This window comes from Pipra filicauda, unplaced genomic scaffold (genome assembly GCF_003945595.2).
Source record: "Pipra filicauda isolate LSUMZ 115617 unplaced genomic scaffold, ASM394559v2 scaffold251_size2273266_pilon, whole genome shotgun sequence".
Taxonomy (NCBI): Eukaryota; Metazoa; Chordata; class Aves; order Passeriformes; family Pipridae; genus Pipra; species Pipra filicauda.
Genome location: NW_024104367.1, coordinates 1374734 through 1391611, shown reverse-complemented (window position 1 = coordinate 1391611; position 16878 = coordinate 1374734). Strand labels below are relative to the sequence as shown.

The following is a 16878-nucleotide window of genomic DNA, read 5'->3' as shown; positions in this document are numbered from 1 at the left end:
GCCGGTGAACAGTACACAGAGTAATCATCGACTAAGGCATGGCCACCATTCAATGACAAATATAGCTCAAGCTATTTCTCATCTGTCCTATTTTTTGGGGAGCCTGAGATGTAGCTTATTCTAGAAATCATTACAATTGACAGCCACAAAGACGCTGGTGCCTTTGTCCTCTTATGCAACTCCTGGTGTCCCCCTTCTCCCCCCAACAGGAATAAAGAGAGATTACAGGGCTGCTCTCCGTGTTTCAGGGCACAGGAGGCTGGATAGGCAATCTCCCCTGAAGTTGGGTTCTGAGAACATAGGTGACCAGGGGAAGACGGAGATTATTTTTCATTCATTTTAGTTGCTGGAGTGGGTGGGGGGGAATCGATACCTTTTATCGTGGCCCAAGGCAGCCATCCCCAGCCCTGCTGTGGCATCGTCTGGGGCTGGAGCAAGAGGGGGAAAACTGATACCCCAATACTAACCAGCCTTAACAACCAGATGGCAACTACTTGCTTTTGCTTATAGAAGATTTTTGTTCCCTGCTTTTAGAAGTTACTCTCTGAGAGGTACCTTCATCCTGACCCTCACAGTACTCTGAGGAGACAAATCCAAATTTCATCTAATACTTTTGTTTTCCAATTTATGACATGCAGGATCTGGCATTGTTATTATCCCTTCAGGGTAAACAAGTTTTACTAAAAGCAAAGCACAAAGCACACTCTGTTTTAGCTTTGTTTCCAGCTACTGTTACTCACTATTTATTAACTATTATTCCCCCGAGAGTTGACAGGTTCTGTACTTTGTGAGACATTACCAGGGTGTGGTGTTCCAAGTTCTCCCATTCCTAAGTTATTTCTCCTCTGTGTGCTACTATAATACGTCTATGTGTGGCAAATACTAGTTTAGCTGAACAGTTCAGCAAGGTGCAGAAAGGAGGCAAGACAAAGACAGTGTTAAATGCTCCTTCGTGTGTCCTCCAAATGACGAGACAATAAAAATTCTAAATAAACTTAACGTTATTTTTTTCCAAGACAACTAATCATCAGCTCTGCCTACCAAATCCTTAGTTCAGATACATTTGCCCTGAACTTCTGAAGTAACAGCCTGTCTGTGCTCCAAGATTACGGTGACGCAATACTTCACTGCCAGCTTCTCTTCCAAAAAAGAAAGTACACTGAAATGAAAGCAAGCACGAGGAAAGTTATGCTTACGACCAGCAACACTCAACCTTTTAGTTGTTTTCCATCTAAGGAAGACTTGATTCTTTGGCTACTAACAGAATTTGGAGCTTAATTCCTGTATACTGACGCCCACAACTCCAATATACAAATACCTCCTAGATTATAATACGGTAAATATTAATGTCTCGGGGGGCAAGTTAAGATTATCACGTGAGTGAGTTTCCCATGTCCATCTAACTATTGTCAAGCCTCAATTTCAAGTCCAACCCTCTCATTGTAATAAATGCATGCTCTGTGGCTACTTATTGTCTCTGGTTTGGGGGGTGGATAATAGGGGTGGCAACTTCCGAGACATCAAGTAAAAAGATGTTATTCTTCCACTGCAAACGCTGCCAACGCTCAGACACTTGAAAAACTACTTCTTCCAAAAGGTGAGTGAAAAGCAGAATCACCCTCGCAGTGGCTTCAAACATACAAAGATCACAAACAAAGCCGTCAGATCCTCACATCAGTGCAAGTACAAACCAAACAGCTCAAGCGCTCTTTCATTTCAAATCATTCTCAAAGGCAGAAGGGGTGTGGGGGGGGAAAACCAACCCCAAAGCATCCCAGCTGTCAGGTGAAGCAGCTCCTGCGGAGGGGCAGCTCCGCACTGCAAGCGCATGACCAGAATATTTTATTTCCTAGCTTTGCTTTCTGCTTTGATAAGGAAAAACCTACAGAACCACAGGTGGTAAAACGCTACATTAAGAGGGGGAAAATAAATACACATATATTTATACATCAAATGAATAAACACTTGTATATAAATAAAAGCTGCATACCTTTCGCCCAGCACATCGGGAAGGGGCTGCAGCCGCTCTTCTCCATGCAGCCCGCACCTGCCCGCCTCGGGGGCTGCTGCCCGGCCACCTCCAGCAGCCACATACACGGACCGTGCCCGATATCCCGGCCAGCCCCGGCACACAATGTCCCGATTCGCCGCTCCCGGAGCCGCCTGGACGTGCCGGATCCCCCGGCGGGGAGGGAGCCCCAGGAGAGGAGGAGGGAGCCCCAGCCCTGCGGCCTCACCCGGCTGCGGGGGGAGCGCGGTCCCGCAGCCCGCCCGGGGCACCGCCGCGCTCCGGAGCGGGGATGCTGCCCCGCTGCCTCATCCTCCCCCGCCCCGGAGCATCCTCCTCCTCCTCCTCTTCCTCCTCCCCGGGTGCGGTGCCGAGGCGGAGTGAGCCCTGCGGAGGAGGGCGGGCAGGGGCGGGAGGCGATTACCCAGCGCCTATTAATATGCTAATCCCCGTCTGCTGCCCGCGCCCGGCAGCCTCCGGTTCACCCGCTGCGGAAAGGCAGGGCTGGAAATCCCGCCTGACCCGGCGGCACACCGGCCACCCCCTAACAGCCCCTTACTCCCCAAAACCCGCGTTCTGCCATCGCTTTTATACGTTTTTGATCTCCGCTTACTGACACAACTCCAGACACCGTGAAAGCACAGGAGAACCTCCCTATAACCGCACGGGAACTTCCCTAAACTTCAGCAGGAATTGGGGTCACACCCTCCATCACCACCTGCCCCACTCCACAGGAGCCACTGACGGAAGAACGCTGGGGGTGATGCTTTGCCTTAAACAGCGAATATCACAGCCCACGCCCAGGGGTTACTCGGTGCCACATCCAGCCCCGCTCTAAACCCAGGGTTTCTTTATCTCATCAGAAGGCAAAGGTCACCTCAAACATACACCCCAGATGGTGCACGGCCTTTGTTTCTTCTTAACTTTGCAGTACCTAACATCAAAAACTGCTTACAACCGTTTTTCTTTTAAAATCGTGAGTGTAAACGTTGAAAAAGCCTGTGTTTACAAGCATACATCCAGGCAGAATGTGTATACGGAATTAAAAAAAAAAAATAAATCCCTTTTACACCCAGTAAAATAGTTCACAAAAATAATAACTTGAATTAGCTAAAATACATATTAATTCAACAGGAACAAGACTCACACTGATCATTAAAGCTCTTTATATATTCCACTGTAATCTCTTCTCACTCCCAGCCCTCAGCAGTAAGGCGTAAGGCTTATCCAAGACTAGCACCAAAAGGGAATTAATCTAAAGCCAGCAGCCTTCAACTTAACCTATCTGCCTACTTGTAGCAGCACGCACTCGTCTACAGCATATGTTTAATTACCATTCTTTGCTGCCATCTCATTTCTCAATACACTGGCTATGCAGAATTAGTGGTGTACGTCAAAATTTTTGATTTAAAAAAAAACCCAAAAACAACAAAGCAGCAACTGCATTTAAGTATTGTTTTCCTCTCTATTTAGAGGAGAAAAAATATTCACGGAAAAAAAAAGAGAGAGAGAGAGAGAGATTAGGCCACAACCAGGCCCATCAGATGTTCTGCATCACTGCTCAGGCACAAAGCTCTTTCTGGGGCTGGAGAAAGCCAAAGGGAACTGAAGACATGCCTGGGTGCCTTCCTCCCCCCACCATAAAGTTTTCCAAGCCCTTCAGTGCTACACAGACAGACAAACACTTTCAGGGACAAGGTCGATTGTATTTACCTTCAGTAATAAAGCAAAACATGCTATAATAATATTTAAAATACCAGTTATTGTATTTGTGTGGGTACAGAAGAGGCACAGACAGGGGCTCAGTGCCCTTCTGGTTCTGCAGCTCACAGGGCAGGAAAGCTGCTTTTACACATCCAGCTCTGCCATGGGCTTTCCTTGGTGACCTTGAGCAAGTCAGACTTGTTTCCTCAGAAAAAGGAAAGCCACAGATACTTCTTCAGTTTTCCTTAAGTTGGTTTGATCTGTGCTCTAGGGTGTAAAATATATTAAAAAAATGTGTTTCTTCCATAAAAACAAAGTGTTTTGTAGAAAAGCTGCTACAAAAATCCAGAAGTAAAAAGGGGAAGGTCTAAATTAAAATTTTATTCATGAAAACAAAACCCTTTAAATATCAACTGGTAAGTGCATTACCAAGGAGAGTTTAATAAACAGAATGTGTGGACTCACATTTTTCTTTACACTTTTAACAGATGAGGCTAATACAGATTATCAATCCAAGTGTCAAGAGAAACTGCCTGCTCATATAATACCAGTATTAGCATCATTCTCCTCAAGGACATACTTTCTTCTTGTTGTATTAGGCTACAAAATGAAGGTGAAAACACAATACTTCACAGCACGAGAGATTTTTTTTATTCAATTTTAGAGGCTATCCAGCATTTTACACTCTATTTATATTTTCACATAAGCCAGGTGCTTCCTTGATGCTAAGATTTTAAAAAAATATTTAATTTCTTAATTAAGAACTGTTTCTGTTAGAGGTACCCCGTAGACATATGCTCATTCTCTTCTTTCAAATAACATAATTTTTCTGCCAAAAAAAAAAAAAAAAAAGGCCAAAAGCATAAAATCTGTGTTCTGAAGATAATCAGAAACCCCAAAATTCCAAGTTGCAGGAAGGAAGGGGGGCAGGGCTGGAGCAGGAGACAAGGCACAAAGTAAAAAAAAAAAACTTGAAAAGTTAAATATGTCTCCAGTACACTTAATATCAAGTATTTACAACATTTCATAAATACGGCTCATCAAGTAGGTATCTGAGTAGCATTTATGTAAAATAATCTGTTTTAAGTCGTGCCCATCAGATTATACCATTTACTGAGGTAAGAAACATCTGTCAGAAATTAGGACTGTGAAACGGGAACGTTAGTTTTTGTTGTGCAAGATCCATATTGCTGACACACATTGATAGTATCTGCACAGTAGTCACTGAGTAAGCAATGGTGTTAACACCTATCAAAGATAATTCCAAAATAATATTTATTTAAAAAAAATAATGCATCTATTTCCACTAAGAACACACAGAACCACTGGCTATTTTCCCAAAACACACACTGTAACCAGAAAAAAAAGCTCAGATGACCCCAGTAACAACAGACAGGCCAAGGTCCTCAGTGAAGAAATGGCATTTTGCCTCAAGGAAATTCAAGTTAAGACTTTTCTGCTGTGACTACAATTTTGGTTGCTCAATTTCAGCCTGGTTTTAAAGACTACTGAAATCAGCATCAGGTTTTGGAAAGTGTGTGGGGGGGGGGAAGTCAGAAGCTTTTTTTGAATTGTATCAAGGCATTTAGTTTTTGTTTCATTCTGTCTGCAGCACTGATCCTGTCTCATAGTGAAGTCACCTGCAAAAATCACAAAATTCTGGGGAACAAAGGGTTAAACAACAGTTTTGTACAACTGGGAGGCACATAAAAGGTTGTCTAATTTTTTCCACGCAAGCTTATCCAAACAAAAATAAAAGATCTAAACCGCCTGTCAGACGAACTGGCAAAGCCTGGCTTTCTCTAGGGTTGTGCCCAGAGCCTGAGCTCCTGGGGGGTGTCCTAGAGACCTCATCAGCACAGAGCCAACCAGGGTTTCTCCCTCAGTGAACAGCATCATTAGGATCTCTCTGCTATTCAACTGATTATTTTCACATCAGCTCATATCACTATTCATCAAATTTCCATCGAACTGGCAGGCGAGTTGGAGAAGGGGACCAGGACAGAGCCAAACACAGAACACTTGTCCGAGTTCCACTGCCCTGAAAAACCAAACTGAATTCAGTATTTGGAAAGTGTGAAGAAAGCAGTCAGAGCTGTACCAGAGCACTGCTGACAGCAGAACAGAGATCTGCTTTCAGTTCCTCTCCTGCAACACCTCAGCCACCAGATGAACACACCAGCCACAGAGCTCCTCCAAGAGAGGAGAGCAGCCCATTCACTTGTTCTAACAAACCCCAAGAGCTCCAGCCTAGAGCACAGCAACTGCATCAGCATGAGGGCTGGAGCACCTCTCCTGTGAGGAAAGGCTGAGAGAGCTGGGGTTGTTCAGGCTGGAGAAGATAAGGCTCCAGGGAGACTTCAGACTTTCCAGTACCTAAAGCGGCTACAAGAGAGCTGGAGAGGGACATTCCACAAGGGCATGGCGCGATAGGACAAGGGGGAATGGCTCTGGAATGAAATAAGAGTACGTTTAGATTAGATATTAGGAAGAAATTCTTTACTGTGAGGGTAGTGAGGCCCTGGCACAGGTTGCCCAGAGAAGCTGTGGCTGCTCCAACCCTGGAAGTGTCCAAGGCCAGTCTGGATGGGGCTCTGAACAACATGGTCTAGTGGAAGGTGTCACTGCCCCTGGCAATGCAGTCGGAACGAGATGATCTTGAAGGTGCCTTCCAACCCAAACCATTCTATGATTATTATTATTTTGGACTCCATAATTCACAGTCTTAGTCACTTCACAGCTACTGTTTATCCCTCGAATAGTTACTAGAAGGTGAAGAACAAATGCATTGTTTTGAAGGAGATCTGCATATTCATGTAGGAAACAGAAAAAATTCATTACATTCATCTTGCTAATAAAGAAAGTTTCCAAACCAAAGATGCCCTCAGGACAAGTGGAATATTTTTTTTTTTTGGTAAAGCCACAAATGCTTTTTATACTGAGACAACTGCAGAACAGCCTGTAAAGGTGAGAGTGCCTGATGAGTGTGCTAAAAATTAAAACATGTTTATTGATCGTGTGACAATCTTCTGCATCCTAATTAATTTGCTTTTTCATGTTAGTATCCAGAATTTTGCAAACACCCTCTCCAGGCACTGAAACTGCACTGTAATCTTGTTCCTCTTCATTTTCCCAAGTTTGTTTTTTATGCGTTTTTTGTTAATTACTATTGTTATTTTGTGAGTTTGTGCATAATATTGAAGAGTGGAAAAGATGATCTGCCCTAAGTTTCCCTTTAGCAAGAGTCAAACAAACATCATCTTTGTTCACAAGAACTGCTGAAAAATGGTTCATCACCATTACATCAAATCTCAAATTATGGTTCCTGAAGTCTGCCCTACTCTGAGCTCAGGTTTGCTAAGGCTGTCTTGTAAATCTACCTTTGATTACCTGGGCTCTAAATTTATCATCCTTGACCACTACCAAGCTCTTGCCCTTTCACCCACATCTTCTCTAGCACACTTTTCTTCTGAAGGAGAACAAGAGTGATGGGTTTCATGTCCTCCAAGGGTCTCTGAACACCCAAGAAGCTCAGTCATCATTCTGCTGCCACCAGAGATGGTCCTTCTTATTTAAGTAAGAGCGTTTCAACAGACAAAACTGAAAGAAAAATGACACACTACTTTGAGTGTCAAAATCCAAGTCCAGTCCTTCAACAGAAATAATTCAGCACAGCTGAGAAGCAGCATCACCTCCATAAGTTCATTTGACTGTTTGCAATACAGACAAACTCTAATTCCACACTCTAGACTAGATTAGGACATTTTTCTCTTGAAGTCTGAAAAAGCAGAGATGACTTACATAAGCCCATTCTAGAATATAAACTGCTGAGAAGCTCTGCATAGGACATTCTTCTGTCAAAAAATTCAGTCCAATACTGAATTTACTGTTATCTTCCTCCAACTGGTGAATTGTATAGTAGGATACATCTTGGGTATAGCCAAAAAGTGCAGAGTTTTAAAGTGACACTTCATCACCTTCTGGACCATGGTCACCTCTTCAGCCGTAGTATCCTCTGAGCTACATTTTAAAATAGTAGTGGTCAGAATGCACTGGTTTTCTTTCCAAATCTCAACCTATTGGTAGTAGTGAGGTGGGGAACAAAACAGAGCAGGATGTTGGGAGAGAGCAGGAGGAATGCAGTGTTAATGAAGTTTCCCATACCTCCCCTTCCCAAGGGATCTCCTGATGCTGTGCAGCAGAGCAGACAGCAACACAGCCTCCCAGCCCCTGCTGTTGAGACAACAGATGTTAGAAGGACCACTAAATTAACTTTATTTTTATTATTTCATAAATAAAGACTAGCCATTTTTTAAACCCATATGGGTTGTATTAGTTTTCAGGCATGAAAGTTGCAGCAGATTTCCTTGTGGGTGGACTCACCCGCTCATATTCTCCCACTTCCTTCCATTTATTTTTTGAAGGCTTTACTGTAGAGAAGGATAAAGTCAACACCATGAAAGCTTAGAGTGGTTTAAAATTGCTCCTTCCTTAGGGCACTGATTCCAGTCTTCTGTCTCTTCATGTTCTAGGCTATTTACAGAAAAACCCAACCAACAAAACCACTGCTATCCTCAAGACATCTTTGAGAAGTTACTTCACAATTCCAGTGCTTAAAATTAAAATCTGCTTCATGGAGACCTGGAAAGAAGAGGTGAAAAGAAGAAGAAAAGTGATCTCTACACATGCTATTCCTCATCTTACTGCAAAAGAAAATCTGATACTTTTGCTCTGCCTCAGGTTCACTGTGTGCACCACTTTGCACTGCTTCTCTTCAGCCTTTTCCGGCGTGGAGGATCAGGGATGACTGGAGAAGGAGTGAGACAAAGCAATCCAAATGGTCACCAGAACCTTTCTTGACCTTATAAAACTTCCTTTATTTATGGGGAAAACCTTCCATTTATGAGGTGAACACAGTAGAAGGTATCTGAAGGGGGAGGACCTCAACCCTTTGATGCTGTTTAAAGAAGATGCATTCTGAGGGGATTCCTTTTGTTCGGTGGAAGGGATCCATGAGTGGATCAGCTGACTTTTCCTAAAATCCATCTTTATTAATTCAAGGGTAACCTAGAAATAATTAGTCACATCTGCTAAAAGGGATATAGGAAAATGAAGTTGCTTATGGGTCAGCAAGTGTCTTTAGTGTCTGTTCACATCTGGGCTGCTTTCTTGCTCATCCAGTACCAGTTACAGGAAAGAAACTGAGAAAACTGCAGCCACAGAGGGTACAATTAATTTATCAGAAATGGTGCAGCCTGGACACGTCTCTCTTGTCCTGCTTCTCCTCCATATGCTAAATACAAAGTTAGAGCAACAATTTACCAAAAAACTTATAGTTGCCAACATCTTTTTAGCATAAAGTTGTACCTGATTAACATGAGTTGTATCTGATTCCCGGTGTTACCTAAACCACAAATAAAACATTAGAAATTCCTCAGACTTTCCAATCATTAAATGCAATTACAAACTGAATAAAAAAATAATCCATGAGCTCATAGTAATGCAACATTATTCCATTTATACAAATATATATAAACACACTGGTGGAACAGTTCACGTTGTACTTCTTAGTGAAGGATGAGCATAGCATAAATCCCCTATGTGTAAACAAACTCTTATAGGCTCAAGCAAATAGCTATTTAAGTTTAAAGTTCCAGTGTTGCAGAACAAACCTACAAGCCAGTGCTGATACCCTCCAAGTCTAAGAAAACAGAAAATTAAAAATTATTAATTTTTACAAAACATCTTTTTAAAGTTTCACAGTACAAACATTAAGACTGCTCTAATAATCAAGCAAATTCTGTGCCTGAGCTATCAAGCAAGACCAGTGTATTTTAGAAAAATAAGAAAATACTGTAAAACAGACACAAATCCCCCCTTCCCTCTCCAGTTAGCATAATTTGGATTGAAAAATTCCAAAAAACAGTTTGATGTTTTGTTTAGGAGAACCACCAGTAGAGGCCAGGTATCGCTGAGCCTCCAAAACACAGAAAATTCAATTCTTATTCACTTTAATCAACCTCTTTCCCTATTTTTGTACCAAGAAAGGACATTCCATTTACAAGGGCTTTAACCTGTATCACTGCTTTATGAGAACAGCAATAAACTTTCAAGGAGCAGCTTCTCAGGCAGTCATTTTATGCTGTTACAGGGAATGAAAGGTCATCTTCAGCTAACACAAAACCTTTTATTCCATGCAAAATCCACCACCCTAAATAGCCTCATTTGCTCCTCCAATTACACAAGGCAGCACAGTTCTGCTGAACAAGTTCTGTTTACCTATGAAAATGCCTGCAGAGAGGTATCAAAGAGCTCAGAGAACACAAGAACATGTTGCTTAGTTTAAAAAAAAGGCTTCCGGGAGCTCACCACCAAATACAGCTCAAGCTTGTTTAGGTAACCAGCTGTGAAACAAGATGGAACAGCACTCGGTGTGTCAAAGGCAGCTCATGCCACCTTTTATAAGGCATAAATTGATGCAGAAATTGATGAGCAGACCAATACAACAACATCTCTGTAGCTCCAAACTCATCTGAGCTTTAAGTGTGCTAAACTTCACCCGTTGACTTGAGGACAAACTTCAGCACGAAAGGCAGTGCTTTGATGAAGCTGGAAAGACATGCAAGAATTCTGTTATGAAAATTAAACTAGGCAAGACCAAGATGTACAAGACCAACTGATGCAGCTGGGAAAGAGCTGTTTGGGCACAGCCCTCCTTCAGATCTAAGGGATGTTAAATAAGTATCCTATGTCTTCAAACGGTAAACAAAACATCAAAAAGCCACTTTCTGATGGCAGCCTGAATGACCTACATTACCAAAGATCACAAGAACAACACTGTCAGCATGTAACAGCATCTGACAGGGCCAGGAGCTCATCTCCTGTGCAGTGCTGAGCTGTAGAGCACAGCTTCCAAAAAACCTCTGGTACTGCTCTCCCCAATCCCATTGGATGCATTTCAACCAAGACTCTAGTACTAAAGCTTTTAAGTGAACATGAGACTGGGATAAAAATCAGCGACTGCATAACCAGAGGCAGAATATAAACCTTGTTCTGCCACCCAGACGTGACACAAGTGTAGTAAACTTAAAATGGGAGTAGGGAAGTTCAAGTACCCCAAAATAAATGCATAGTAAGAATTTTTAAATTGCAGAAGATGTGAAACTGCCACTTTAATAGGTTAAATACCTTCAAGGAATGACTTTATTCAGTTCTGCCTTAGGCTAGAAGGACAGACTTCCTTTATCCCCTCAAGTTTGGAAGGATGCAGGTCATTAGACAAAGCCTGATCACTGTCCTTAAAATTTCTACTTAAAACCCTACTTTAGGAAGTTCTATATAAAAAAATTTCAATAATTCAGTTACTGATGTCTCCAGAACCTCAACCACAGTCACTACCCCTAAAGTGTCACTATGTCATTTGGCTCCCTCACCCTTCTCTATCGTAAAGCCTCAGGTTTGCTCCACTAAAACATCTGAAGACAATCTGAATCATAACATAAGTTCTATTAATCCTGGAAATACAGTTCCAATATTTCTCTGTATTAAGCCTTTCACAGAAACCGTTACCACAGATAACTCTCACAAATTACCATGGAGAAAAAAAAACCTTAAAAATAATAATTAAAAAAAATAAAAATCAAACCATGTGAAACCATTCCAGTAAGTAATTTGAATGGACAATAACTAGAAAACTTTAGTTTTAAGGATCTTCTTAGAGGAATAATTAGTGAATGAAGATATAATCTGGAAAACATCTTTGTGCCGGAGTTAAACAATTTAAGAATTTCTTAAGAAGTTTCTCATCCATCTCAAGTGTGATTCCAGCCCACTAATGGATGCACAGGCATTTAACACCCCACTTCTGTTATCCTGACCCTTTGTCAGAATGAAGTCCTGAGGAAAAAAATGTGCTTGCTACAAAGAACAGACTTTGTTAGTGCTGGTACGTTTGACCCTTCCACAGGAAAACCTGAAGAACATCAGCTTTACACCTGACAAAATAACTTCTGCAGATTTTCATATTCAGATTATTGATCTGCCTGAAGGAGACACCACAGCCATCATAAGGTGATGGGATATCTTCTTAAATATGTTCTTAACCTTCTGCAAATAAAAAAGGGAATGGGGGAGGAAGCCATAGGTACAATATGCACAATTTTTGTTACTACTTCCTTTTTCCAGTCTTCTGCTGAGCAAACAAACCCAGCACAAATAAGTTATGAGTTAAGACACAAGCTGAGCAGTGGAGCTATACATTAAGAGCTGTCAAGGATGTAAAAATAAACTAAAGGAAAGATCACATAATCCTTTATTTATGGTCATTTTAGGCGTAACTTATAACAAAGTAGCTGATTACAGTTCAGCTGTGCAGTGTTTTTCCTCTTGGTTCACTGTAGTCCGTGATGTTACTCTTCAAACAAGCCCATGTGTATTTTGGGAGAAGATCCCAAGGCACTCCCAGCCCAGGTCTTGCAGAACAAAAACACACACTAACATTTTGTATAAACCAACTACACAAGATCCAGCTTGATTTTCAGATTCTTGCTTTCAGTAACACTGTTATCCCCACCCTTCCTTTACTCCACAGCTCTTGCTGTGAAAACCTTGGGCACCAACACACTCAGACGCTACAGCAGGGGGGTCCCAGAAATTCATGGAAACTGCACTTTCTGTGGAACAGTCGTTGAGAAACGGAGTGAAAATGTATCATGGGCCTCAGCAGAACAGAGTAAAGAACACACATTTAGGTACCATAATTATTGATTTCTTCAGTTTGCCAAATTTCACCTTTTCCTTAAGTAATTCTGCACCAGAACAAGACCCTTTCAGTGACTGCCACTGAAGGCTGTGCTGTAAAGGACCAACAGAATCTCCTTCACAGTGACCTGATGCCCTGATTGTAGCTCACTGCCCTCCATTTGTGAGGCTGGCTCTGCTCCTGGATTTATTTTTTATCCTGTAAAAGGAGACAGATGAATTCTCCAGTCACTCTTAGCAGATACCCACTCCCTAACTTGCCTATACAAAACCTTCTATTAACTAGAAAAACCCTTGCTACTACAAAAGTAAAAATCAACCTTGGAAGTTCCTAACCCCTTACCAAATACCCTCTAAAAATCCCTCTGAAATTTCTACAAACATGTCCCATTTCTGTGACCTTGGTGGAGTCCAGACAAAATTCTAATCTAGGTCTCCAAGTACATCGTTTGAATAATCCTTATCATCATCCTTTCAGCTGTTTCTGCACAACCACCACCAGCCAGTTTGCCAGCAAGAACATACATGTGGGTGTACAGAGTGGAATGAACTTCCTTCACTTGGGAATCTGAGCTGCCAGGTCCTGGACACACGTATTTATTGTGTGTTCCTCTGTATTCCTTTGACACCAAAACAGGTAAACAGCACACAAGCATCTGTTCCAAGCAAAACATTACCACAAGTTATTTATTTTGTGACAGCATGTAGTACAGAGTTCTAAGTCCCACTGCAATTCTTCTGATATTCTACTGCCAAAAATCTGTAGAATCCCATAGTTTCTGTCCTAAGTGTCCACTTCCCCCAAAAAGCAAACCCTATAGAATTTTCAGGGTTTTCTTCTTTTACATTTTGTCCAAAAGCTCTGTCAAAAACTTGCCTTTTTTTTTTTCTTCCTTAAGAAGAACACCAACTCTTAATATGTTTAAAATAAAGCACTGGATGATCCCCTTTCCCTGCAATCCTAACTATATGAGACAAATCACTCATCTCTCAAATGGAAGACTAAGAAACCTCTTTCAGGAAAACCTGGCTGAGAAGTGTCACCAGGTGCCTGCATGACACTGAAGCTCAAGTGGCTTCTCCATCATCCTCAGTGAGAAAATATATATAATCTTACTATTTCTAAAACAAACTTTGCAAACTAGGAATAAAATGAAGTGAACTATCTAAAAGAATTAAGAATATGTGCCGTTGACTTAATTCAAAGCTGGACTACAACACTGGAAATCAGGATACTTCATGTTATCCAGAGTGGAGCAGCTACATCTTTTTCTGCTACTTGCAAAAAGTTGCACAATTTTTCCTGAGAAGTCTCCTTACCCCTCTGAACAGCATAATTCCTAAAGACATCGTGTCTAATATTAATTTCTAAGGAAGCAGATAAAAATTTCCAATTTGTCCTAAAATAGAGATCAATTAGAACAAAGAAAAAAAAAATCTTAGACACTATCCATTCAAGTGATAAAATTTCTATTTGATGCACCCCTGACTGCTAAAATTCTTCCACTTGAAGGTGATTGCACAAGAGTAAGCAAGAACAAGTAAGCAGTGTGGGTGTCCCCAAAACCCCAGGAGTCACAACTCCAGACAGGAAACAATAGAGGAATGTGGTGAACTGCTGATTTGTTTGTTTATTCTAAACTATCAGACTATTGATCCAGCCTGTTAACATTCATAGGAACAAGGGGCTTTTCAAGTCCTCAACTCACTCCTTCCCCCCCATCATGTCATAGTCCCAGTGAGTGAGCAGTATATCAAATTTCACCTTCTTTGAGCATCAGAGTAGCAGATATTAGGGGTGCCACTACATTCCCAATACTCCTGATTTATGTCCTGAATTTTTTGTTTAATACTACTCTCAGTAATCTACCTTGAAACTTCTTTCTTTCTACCCCATCTCCTCCTTTTTCCTCCATCCTCACCCACACTCCCAGAAAAACAATGTCCTCCAGCCAGGGCAAGGTTCTTAACTATGAACCATTTCACAGGCAGTCATGGCAAATGGGGGATGTTCCCGACAGCTGGAAGAAAGCAAAAAACTCCTGTCTTCAAGAAGGGAGTGTCTGGATGGCTGTGGGCTGGTCACTCTTACTCCATTCCTGACAAGGTGATGGAACAAACGACCCAGAGAGCCATTTACAAACCAACAGTAAGGCCAAGGAGGTGATCAAGGGTAGTCAGCACGGATGTATGAAAGGGAAAACACGCCTGACCAACCTCATGGACTTCTGTGATGGAAGTACCAGCTTGGTGGACAAGGAGTTGTCATTTCTCTTAATTTCAGCAAGACTTTCAACACTGTCTCCCATGACAACATCCTAATAGACAAACTGATGAAGTTAGGGACTAAATAAATGGACAGTGAGATGACCTGGAAACTCTCTGAACTGTCCAGCTCCACTTTTCAAAGGAAAAACACTAAAATTTCGATAACTTACAATTTCTTGAGGTGCTTAATACATCTCATCATCTCAACACTACTTCATAGGTCAGCCTCACTGATAAAAATGTTATTCTTACCAAACCAAGCTGTTGTTATTGTCCTTGTGGGCATTAGCTATAAAATATGGATGGGAACAGGCAAGAGGGCGGCATCAAAAGCACAGCCAAAATAAGCACAGAAAGTTTCACTGGAAAGGCTTGCAAACAGATAAGATTCAATGTCAAGACCTTAGTTGTCACCTCCCCAAGTGCTCAACACAAAAAATCCTCAGACATCCAACAGCAATAGCTTCTAAAAGGATAAATGCATTGTTTTTCCAAGTATGAGAGGTATTACAACAATGAGAAAATGCATTTTATGAGGTAGAGATGATGAACTTATTAAAACTACTCTACAAAACTATCAAATTAGAAGGCTTTAATACACAAATAGCAAGGGAAACTTCCTCAAAGTGACATTTAAGTTTTTTTCAGCAATAATCTCACCCAGCAGTAATAGGAGTTTTGTGATACAGAATTTGGAAATCTAGAAATAGCACCAGCCTCAGGTGTAGTGGTAGTGAAAGAATTGAAACTACAGGGCACATCTGCATCAAAATAAGGAAATTCTTCTCTAACCTTCTGAACTGTAAGCAGGCAGCTATTCTAACTTGATAGCAGTAATATTTCATAAACAGAGATGCTTTTACTCTCTCACTTTTAAGAATATCTCATCATGCAAATAAAACCATTACAACTCAAGCCTTTACAAATATATGAAAATTAAGTTTATGGCTGCACAAAAATCAGAATTCTTAACAGCACTTGCAAAGATTCCTAGAAGGAAAAAAATCCCTGATTTTCAAGGGGATTACTGAAAATACAGCTTTTAGTGAAAAAGTGCAGGTTTCCTTGTGTAATCCCGTAAGCACCACACCGGGCACTCTGACATGAGAGGAACTCTTCAGCCTTACTGCAGCTTGTATTTAATTCTTATTTAAAGTTGAAGCGACAAATCAAAAAGCCACTATTTTGTACTTTTTTTTTTTTTTATTTCTGACTACAGAGTTGGTTACCTTTTCCCCTCTTTAAGCAGGGATATTAACAACAGCTCGTGTTACTGAGTTTATTCTCAGCTGCATGAATAATCACTGCATAATTTATTACCCTCGGTAATACATGTGAACATTTATTTTAAGAATTCTGCATAACCTCAATTCTGTCAATTCTTGCTACTGCAAATCTGGTAATTCCTCAACTGATTTTTCATTTTCCAACTTTTAGCATCTTGGCAAGTGCACAAAGCCATTGGGGCTTTTGAAACTGGAGCTGCTGCATTTGAGTTCATCACACAGGCAGGTGTAGATTTAGGATAAGGAAGATGTAAGAGAAAAAAGCAGCAGCAGGTTGTTCTGAGGCCCTGTGCTCCCGTGGAAGGTGCCAGGAGCTGAACTTGGATTCATTAAGGGATCAGGTGGGTAGAGGAGCGGACAGAGCAGGCCCCATCCTATGGAAGCAGCAAGGCCATGCACACCAACAGCAGACTGAATGAGGACAGGCTTGTAATTCAGAAAGAGTTTCTTTAGGTTGAGCTGAAGTTGTGTAACTTCCTTTTTTGTTTTGTCCTAAATGACACTTGGAACTAAAAATAGTTACAAAACCATTTAATATTTCAAGATAACAATGATTCTGTGTGAACGGTGCTTACCCAAACTGTACACTGTATATCAAAAAATGCACACAGAAACAGCAGGTATCAAATACGCTGCATATCTGGGACTAAGCTACACAAAGAATGCTTATTTCCTATTAATTTTTTTTATGCCTTATGCTAAGAGAGAGCAAGATTTTACTTAACTCGAATTCTGTCTGGAGGAGAGCATCATCAAGAACAAACACCTGTACCTAAGAATCCATTCTGTGAGAATTTTTTGTTCCATTTATAAACAAAACCCAGTATATGCTCATTTCTTATATTTGTCTTT

The 16878-nt window shown here is 41.2% G+C and overlaps 1 protein-coding gene across 19 annotated transcripts in view; it reads right to left on the bottom strand.

Annotated features, from left to right (window-relative positions):
• Positions 1-16878, bottom strand: part of PTK2 (protein tyrosine kinase 2) — a 191037-nt gene that overhangs the window by 130599 nt on the left and 43560 nt on the right. For 10 of the 19 annotated variants that reach the window (XM_027713059.2, XM_039382033.1, XM_027713064.2 and 7 more), the window contains exon 1: positions 1991-2308. The exons of 1 other annotated variant lie outside the window; for it this stretch is intronic. In XM_027713059.2, coding sequence (XP_027568860.1) covers positions 1991-2093 — 103 coding nt within the window. In that variant the 5' untranslated portion in view covers positions 2094-2308. Of the gene's footprint in view, positions 1-1990; positions 2311-16878 lie in introns of those variants that run through there. 8 more of the 19 variants (XM_027713052.2, XM_027713053.2, XM_027713055.2 and 5 more) reach the window with 3 other exon arrangements.